Source organism: Balaenoptera acutorostrata, unplaced genomic scaffold, assembly GCF_949987535.1.
Source record: "Balaenoptera acutorostrata unplaced genomic scaffold, mBalAcu1.1 scaffold_1051, whole genome shotgun sequence".
NCBI lineage: Eukaryota > Metazoa > Chordata > Mammalia > Artiodactyla > Balaenopteridae > Balaenoptera > Balaenoptera acutorostrata.
The window spans coordinates 66,947-76,316 of NW_026646381.1; the positions used below are offsets into that span (position 1 = coordinate 66,947).

The 9,370-nt window shown below is 52.1% G+C and overlaps 1 protein-coding gene across 1 annotated transcript; it reads right to left on the reverse strand.

Annotated features, from left to right (window-relative positions):
- Nucleotides 1-1,482: 1,482 nt before the first annotated feature.
- Nucleotides 1,483-6,905, reverse strand: LOC103006200 (vasopressin V1b receptor-like). The gene is given in 3 exon segments (XM_057539570.1): nt 1,483-2,190; nt 5,962-6,361; nt 6,363-6,905. Coding segments are annotated over 3 exon segments (1,272 nt in total). The 3' UTR covers nt 1,483-1,861.
- Nucleotides 6,906-9,370: the final 2,465 nt, after the last annotated feature.

The following is a 9,370-nucleotide window of genomic DNA, read 5'->3' on the forward strand; positions in this document are numbered from 1 at the left end:
TAGCAACAGGGTGCAGTGAAGAGAGACAGTGGGTTCCCACATCCACCTTGAGCCTTGGTCTCATTAGGGTTCTGTGTCCCGCTCTCCACTTCTCTAGTATTGAAGGGCTGGGGTGCTTTGTTCACTCACAACACTCAGCTTAGGTTCTTTTCTTTTAAGGAAGCCTAATGAGACTTCTTAGAGGTAAGTGGCCTCTTAAAGAAGTGTATCCCCAAAGCCACAGTCACTCCTCAAAACCTCCCTAGGAGTGGAGGGCAGAGAGTGACTGCTCCCTAGAGCGCTCTCAGGAGCTCTTAATTAGATCAGCAATCCCTACATTAGTAGGGGTTCATTCATGTGTTTCGTATAGTTCAAGAGTTTACAAACCACCTGCATACACACAGTCCTATTTGACCCTCATAATGGAGAAAGCAAGGCCATTGGTGGTGGCATGGTGGTAGAACCAGGACCCAGTTCTCCTGACTTCAGCTGATGGTCTTTCCACCATCAAGACCATCGCTTTGATTAGAACCAGAATCATGGTGGGGAGATTATCCCATGGTATAAATCCCACTGGGGATAATGAGGAGCAGGACAAAGCCTCAGATTCTACCTGCCAGGCTCTCTTGGCATCAGCGTCACAGAACTGAGGGCAAAAGCGGACAGTACGGCCAAGGCAGGAACCAAAGTCACCAGAATTGAGTCAAAGGGCATAAATGTCATTGTCATGAAAATACAACAATTCTTCCAGAGCCTATTGGTTAGAACGTCCTTAGAGAATGCTTCTCCAGTCTTGCAAAGTCATGAAAGTTTCAATCTGGGAAACACCTTAGAGATCAACTCTGTTCTACAGGTGAGGAGCTGAGGCCCAGAGAGGGAGGTGACTTGCCCAAGGTCATACAGATACCCCACGGCAGAGCCGAGTTTCCAGTCCTGGGCTCCTGATTTGATCACGGCAAGCATGTGATTCGTGTGGAAGCTTTGAAGAGCCTCAAACAAATCCAGAGCCATGACTGAGTCACACTTTCTCAAAGGATGTCTCCTCTGTGCATCCCCAAGAGGCAGGAGCCATGTGGACCCCTTGAGGGGAGGAGGGAGAGCGACCAATCCCTGCTGCCTCCGAGGCTTCCTCCCACTCAGAATTTTATTGTGACCGTTTTCATCTCCTCCTTTCCTCACTCTTTCTTCTCACGCTCACCCCCCGTGGGTCATTCCACTGAGAATATGCAATACTTTGCCCCGTCACCCACCCTAACTCTAAACGAGGTGCGTGGGGAGAAGAGAAGTAGCGCTTGCAGAGTTTTGACCAGTTACCAGGTGCTGTGCTAACCCTGCATTTCCCTTCGGTAGACAGGTGGGCATAGCAGGCGAAGCCCTCACACCTATTCACTTTCTTCATTACACAATCCTCTCTCTGCCAAAAAAAAAACCCAAAAAACAAAAACTCAGGACGCAAACAGGGTCCTTCTCGAAGGTTTTCACTCCTTCCCTCTCCTGGTTGAACTGGGATGCGCTAGTCAGGTTAGGATGGGACAAACCAGATAGGAGACCAGCCGCTGAGTCCCTGCTGCCTGTGGACCCCCAGACAGGACAGCCCTAGGCCTGTCAGATCTGGGGCACCACATCCACCACACGTGTGGTTCCCAGACACCCTGTGAATATGGCAGGATCAGGGAAGCAGCCAGTCTGCTTCTCCCTGACTCCGAGCACGTGAGGTTGGGAGCAAACGACGGCAGCTGTGTCACCAAGAGTAGGAGCAGCCATTCTGGCCTCCTCGCCCTGCCTCAAACTGGGCTCCCCTAACTCCAGCCCTGTGCTCCCAGCACTTACATCCAGTGCTGAGATGGGTAGAGGCCCTCTGCCACACTCCAGGGAGCGTTCCCTAAAAGATGCTGGTCTCGGTGATGGTGTCCCTGTCCACCTGCTCTTCACCCTTCAGTGGGTCTTCGGGCCCCGGCCTCTGGCTGAGTCTGGGGCTGAGGCTGAGGGTGGGCAGGACACTGGAGCGGGTCAGCAGCATGGCGCGGCGGCTGGACGGGCTGCCGCTGGAGAGCTGCCTGCACATCCTGGGCCCCGGCCCCCCGCAGCAGGCCAGACGGCAGAGGGAACGCGGCCACAGGTGGCCGTTGAAGCCCATGTAGATCCAGGGGTTGCAGCAGCTGCTGAGGTTGCCCAAAAGCATGGAGATGGTGAAAGACACATTGGTTGAATCTGCCGAGAGAGAAGCACAAGAATTTCAGAGCTTGAAGAGACCTGGGAGAGAGTCCCGGTCCCTACTGAATGGAGAAGGAAATTGAATCCCAGAGAGGACCTGGGACTCACATGGGGTTCTATAATTAGAAAGGAACAAAGCTGGGGCATGAACCTGGGACTCCTGACTCCAGAGTCTTGCCTCACTGATTTATTTGTTCGTTTTGTACTACAGGGTGACGACAGGATCCGAGGCTTGCTCTGAGTTGACTTTTAGAGGTGCAAACATAGTCCGGGAGAGGAGCGGCCCAAATAGGAGACACTGTCTTTGTTCCAAAACCTCGATCTTGAATCCCCTAATGGATGTACAGCTAGGATGAAGCAACTTCTATAAAACATACAGGAAAAATAACCATGATTCTAGCCACGTTCAGGCACACCTCCATCCCCACTTATGTCATAGATACGGGTGCACATTGCCTTCCGAATTCTGTCCTCCTTGACCCCTAGGGGTCAGTCCCAGTCATTCTGTCATTCAGTCATTTTGCATGTGAGTATCGACTGTGCCAGGTCAGTGATAGGGACCTGGTAGGGCGATCAGTGGAGCCTGACAGCCCTACAGGTCCCATGATGTCATCTCCAACTGTGCGCCTTCTAGGTACAGAGCATCCAGGCATCCCGTTCCAGACGAGTACTTGTTCTCTGTCATCAGAAATTACATCCAAAGAATGCACCATCCTTGGCGGGTGGGGGAGCTAATTTCTCTCTTGGGCAGTCAAAATGTGAGAGTTCAAAGACTCTGATAAGATTTCTTCCAGATACAATACTCTTTCTGAAAATGGAATGAAACTTCTCATGACAAGAGGAAAGCTGCTGGGATGGGCCCCGTCCTCCTGCTAGATGCACCACGGCTACAGTTATGGCGTGGGTTGCATACTGAGTTACCCTGCTCTTCAGTGGAGGCTGTAGAATCACTGAGCACAATGCTTAAGCTGGAAGGAACCTTAGAGGTGGAATCACCAAATACAACGTCAGAGCTGGAAGGAACCTTAAGGGTTATGGCATAGACTTGAACCTAGGTCTTCCCTCTTCAAAGCAGCCATCCTGCACCCTGCCACCATTTCAACCAACAAACTCAAAGGCAAAGCTCAAGTGCCTGCTCTGTAAAGCACCATGAAATCTTCCGATACACAGATTTCTCATGCACCTCTCCCGAGGGTATGCTCTCCAGTGCGGTACTCATAGCCCAAGAGAAGGGAAGATACAGGGTCAGAATGTTTGAGAGAAGGCTTGAATCATAGAGTTAGGAAGCTGAAGGCACCTGGGCCTGGATGGGCAGGTCTAGGGCACAGAAGTGAGGGCAAGGAGGGAGCATCTGTAAGTGGAGGAGGGACCATCTTCAGCAACAAGCACAGCCTCCTTCAGGCTTGTCTGGGTTCTGGCCTGCTCCCCAGTTAACTTAATACCCAGGGGCTGCAGAAGACTTGGGAAGTTACTTTGGCTAAGGGGTGGTATTCATCCTGTCTGCTCCATCGACGTACATATGTAGTGCCTAGACTAGGCCAGAGACTTAGGGGTTCCAGAAGTTTCTTCACTTGGGAAACATCTGTTTGATTTGGCCTTGTCTGAGCCAGGCCCAGTGCAGGGGCTGGAGATGGGCCCGGAGCACTGGAGTCTGCAGAGGCTTCACCTCTCAGCCCCCGAGGGCAGATCCACTACTAGTCCTGGCCAGCTGCTGCACTGCATTCTGACGGAAGCTCAGCTGACAGTCGGGGGCAGGGCCAAGGGCAAGGATACAGACAGCTTCTCACCAAAGACTCAGGGACAGGCGGCCAGGAGGCTAGTTTGCTGTGGAGGGAAACTGAGTGCACTGGAAAGTAAGTCTAAAGTAATGAATGTCAGCCCGACTCAAAGGTCCCAGAGGGCTTCCAATTTTCTGAGGGAGCACATTTTCTGAGGGATACTTAGTTCCTGTACTTCATACTCAGTGAGGCTCTTGGTAAGTGGTAAGTCACTGTATACATGGGTCTCTGGGACAGGCTGATGATGACAGTGAGTACGGCAGGCGAGCAGGAAAGCCTGCGCTGGCTGAAAGGCAGGATCCCCATCTTCTTGTAGGTTCCTTGATAAAGGGGTGAATGGCCTTCTCACCCCTGGTGCCATCAGCTCAGCTGTGATCGTTGGGCATAAAGCCATGCCACGGTTAAAGCTTGGCCCGTCAAGACCTTGATTCCATTCCTGGCTCCATCTCTTACTAGCAGTGGCACTTCGGACCAGTTATTTCACCTCTCTGAGTCTCAGGTTACTCAGATGTAGACAAGGTCACCCCGAAGTAGCACAAGGCCTGAATGTGTTTGGCACTAGAAAGCCCTCCTTCCTTCTATTCTGTGCTTGACTAGAGCAGGGAGGTCCCTACAGGTGGTTAGGATTAATACGCTCATTGCTTTAAAGGTAATTTATAAATAGTCTCTGGTCCAGATTGGTGTCTGAAAGGTGGTTAAGAAGGGGTATGATGGGACTGTGAGAGTTCAGTATTGCTGTCACACTTCTCTCACAGAGTTGTGTTAACAACACGAACAGCCTTCCACTTACTTCATCTCTCCAGAAGAACAAAGCATTTGGCTTAAGTGTGTCCTAGGATGAGCAAAATGAGATTAGAAACAAAAGCACAGGGAAGGGGGACCACTCCCTAAGAGCTGGTAGGAAGTGGTAGCCAGGGTCTGTTGGCCAGTGAACCCTCGGGAAGCTTCCAGAGGAAACTGTGCACAGGGCTTCCCTAGGGCAGTCACATGCTGCACCCATAATATACCCCGAGCTGTGCATAAGATGTGATGCACTGCAGAGGACACAGTCACCCCTCTTCACAGACTTGTCCCCCACTTAGGGGAGCAGGAACAGATGTCTCTGAATACCTCTCTCCAACATTTTGGGTGCCCAGACACCGCGTCTACCTTTCTGAGGACAAGTTCACCCCCAAATGGCCTGACCATCTGGCAGTGTCTAAAACTTAGGAGGCTGCCATCTACCTCACTCCAAAAAATGACCAGAACAAGGCCTTCTATGTGCCAACCGGAACACAGTCCCATTTTGTTTTTCACGTAGGAGGAAGGGCCCTCTCCTCATCACTTTCAGAGCCAGGGTTATGGGGGCGCGGGGGGCAGGAGGATGTAGTTGAGGGAAAAAACGAGGAGGCACCAGGTTTGGGTCCTACTTTTCACTTTGCTGTGTGGCCTTGGGCAAGTCATGTTTCCTCTCTGAGCCTCTGCTTTCTCATTAGCAAGACAAAAGTGTTGAACTTGAAATTTCAGGGTTGTGCACCAAGGCTAATTCATTGAAAGTGGCTGTTGAGAAGGAGTTCAACGTCATGTTCAGTTGCAGGGGGGAAGAGTGCTGAGAGATGTAGTTCATGGGCCACAAATTGCCATCCTGGATGGAATCATTTGAAAATCCCTTTCAAACATCTAGCAAACTGCGAGTTGCTCGGCCAAATCTACTAATGGTCATATATTTTTAGGGCCAAATAGTATTTTAAAATGTTTACATTAGTTACCAAAATTTTAAAATATGGAAATTCACGCAAAAGATACTCACATGGCATCTTTTGGCTGGAAGGGAGTTGCAGCTGTCCCTTTTTACATGGGACAGGCACCATCTTTCCTAACTGCTTCACTTATTTGTTACCTATGTGGCCTTGTGAGCCATTGTGACCCTGTCCTAATACTCTTGTGCTCTCCTCTCCGCATTTTTCCACCTCGTGCTCCCACACCACCCCTCACCAGACCACACACTTGCCTTCATCAGGGGCATTCTCGTCCCACACAGACCACATCTGGACGCTGAAGAAAGGCGCCCAGCAGGCGATGTAGGCCAGCACAATGACGAAGGTCATCTTCACAGTCCGGATCTTGGCCCGTGAGATGGTGCTGGTGCTGCTGACCCGGGATGGCAGCCCCCGTGTGGCTGCAGCTGGTGCAGAAGGAGGTGAGGGCCGGTTCCAAGTCCTCCAACCCCCTCCTTCTACCTTCCAGGCCCCGGTCTTGACTTTTAGGTTCTTACAGATTTCATGGCAGATGAGGCTGTAGCAGGCCGTGAGCATGGCCACAGGCAGGATGAAGATGGCCAGGGTGGTCCAGGTGATGTAGGCCCGTGGCCCCCAAGGAAAGCGGAAGTCTGCCCAGCAGTCCAGCACTCCAAGAGCCCTGGATCACCTCTCGTAAAGAAAAAATGAAGACTTGAGGGAGGCTGAGGATGGCAGCCAGCAGCCAAGGAGCTGCAATGAGAGGGTAGGTGGACCTGCTGGGCTGCTGGAGGCTGCACAGGGGGTGACAAACGGCCAGGTAGCGGTCAAGCGTCATGGCCAGCAGCATGTAGGTGGAGGCGAACATGCTGAGCACCTGCAGGTACTTGATGGCCCGGCAGAGGGGGTCGGGGCCCTGGAAGCGGTAGGTGATGTCCCACAGCAGCTGGGGCAGCACCTGGAAGAGCGCCACGCCCAGGTCCGTCAGGGCCAGGTGCAGCACGAACAGGTGCATGCGGGAGCGCTTGCGGCCGGGCTGCCCCACCGTCAGCAGCACAGTCAGGTTGCCCCCTGTCGCCAGCACCAGGACAGTGGCCAGGACGCCGATCTCCACCTTGGCCAGCTCCTCATCACGGCCCAGCCAGGGTGTGGTGGCATTGGGGACAGAGAGGGTGCTCCCGGGCGTGGGGCTGGTGATCCAAGGAGGCCCAGGATCCATGGTGGAAGTTTGCTGGGAGGGAACGGGAGGAAGGAGAGGGATGGATGGAGAGTGTGAGTGTGAGTGGAGAGGTTGGTTGAAGGAGATGGAGTGGGGAGGGGAAGTTTTAAGATGGAAAAAAGGAGAAGGTTGGGGATGACCGGGAAAAGGCTGAAACTGGGTGGAAATCGTTAAGAAGATGGGGGTAGAGAAGACGATGGAGAATGAGATAAGGAAGGAGAAGATGCTGATCCCAGAGAGGGGAGGGGGAACCCAGGAGCGAAGGGAAGGAGGGGTCAGGGAGGCAAGGTGTCAGGAAAGGAAGAATGGATGAGGCTGTGCACGGTGAGGCCTCTGGAAGGGAAAGAAGGCTGGGGCAGCTGGCACCACTCCCAAATCCACCCCAAATTCACTCTCTCCAAACTTTTCTGGAAGCGGAAAGCGGATGTCCCTAAGCCTGCTTGGAGGCGCGCTCCCGGCCATCGGTGTCGCCCGCCGGCCTGGAAGCCCCAGCCGAGCCCACGCGCCCCGGCCGGCGTGCGGCGACCAGCGGCAGCTGGAGCGCAGCGGCTCGGCCGAGCGAGTTTTATGCTGTAGCGCAGCCCGAGCGCAGCGGCACCTCGGCTCGCCGGTTGGCTCCTGCAGAGGAGGGCGGGGTGACACCCACAGGAGGAAGGACCGAGAGCCTGGGTGGAGGGGTGGGGGTAGGTGTCGGGGGAGGGTCCTGGAGGAGGGACAGAGGGGCGGTGGACCAGGGACAGGGAGCCAGAGAAGCGGACGAGGCGAGCAAGCGCTCACCAGCCGGCGCGACCCACGGACCCTCAGACAGACAGATAACCTCACCCTGGCTCGCACCTGGAACCCCCGGACTGTCTCCCGAGACAGGTGCACACCCGGGGGACGGGTGGTGGCCACCCACCTATGTGGGGACTTCAAGGCTGCCTGCTCTGTTGGGTCCCTGAACGGGGCTCCCCGTTAGCCCAGAAAGGTCCAAAATCTGCAGGGGTGGCCAGGTGGGCGAGGCAGGGCCCCAGACGGAGCCCACGGCCCTTGGGGGTGACGTCAGACCACAGACTCTGTTGGAGACTTGGAGCCATAAAGGGGGGGAAGAAAATGCGAGGATGTGTTTGGAGAGGGGTCAGTGGTGGTGACGGGAGAGAAGTGGGGGTGGGAGCAGTTAGACCTGGAGTCCTGGGCTTCAGGGGAAGGTTTAACCCCCAGCCCCCCCCCTCCCGCCGAGTCTTTCACCAGCAGTAGCCTCAAGGCAGTTAACCACCCTGTGAGGTAGAAAACTGAGGCCGCAGAAGTCATGTGACTTGCTCTAGAAGATCACGGAACTAGTAAAGCAGTGTGCTTTTCCTAGAGCAGCCTTGACTAACAGCCAGTGTGTGAGAGGCACTGGAGCAATAAAAATAGACCCCCAGGGCCCAGAGGAAGCTTAGAACTCAGCGGAGAAAGCAGTGCGTGGTAGTGGTTGTGGAATTCACTTTGTTTTTAGTACACATAGGAGGTGGATTGTTGGGACTCTCCAGAGCAGATTAGAAGTGCCTTAGGAGTGACAATAGCATCGTCTACCACCCTCAGAAAGGTCAGGACCCATCATCGTACCAGAGGTCCCCTTGTCTTGCCTTATAATCAAACCAGACCCCCATTTACAGTGTCATCCACCCACCCACACACCCAATTAACATCACTTTTTGAAGAGTCTCTGTCCTGAACAGCCCACACATTCATCTCCACTTCATCCCACTCCACAGTTCAAACACTCACCATTTCTCACCTAAAATACCCTAGCATCCTCCTCTTGTGCTCTGCAGCCCAAGCCCCAACTTCTCAAGGATTTTGCTCTTTATGAATAATTATTTTAAGTCTCTCTACTGGATCACTCCCATCGGCAGGCAAACAAACTCTACTGCTGTGCATTTAAAAAACATATATATAACCCACCTCAGTCACTGGATCCCGACCTCCAGCTGTTACAATCTCTTCCCCTTGATGGCAAAACTCAAAAGGCCTGTCATTTCTTGATGTATTCATTTAAAGTTATATATATTTAAACATATGTTTTAAAATGTTACATATTACATAAATGATATCATACTGCATATACCATTCTGGAACTTGCTTTTCAAATTCTACTTTATTTTTGAGATCAGTCCATGATAATACATAGGTCTAGTTCATTCACATTCGAGTATGTGAATATAAAACATTTTATTTATTCAGTGCCTTATTTTTATAGTTTAGGTTATTTCCAGCGGTTATTTTTTCTTTTTTTTTTTTGCTATTTATTTTTTAATGCTGCAATGAACATTCTTATATATGTGTCTTTGTGTGTGAGAATTTCTCTCAGGTGTACATAGAGAAGTATATGCTTGATATCAGTATTGTTGTGTCATACAACACATGAATTTTCAGTTAGATAGGACCATATCTTAAATCTTAAATATTTTATCTCTAAATTTGTTCTACTGATTTATTCTCCC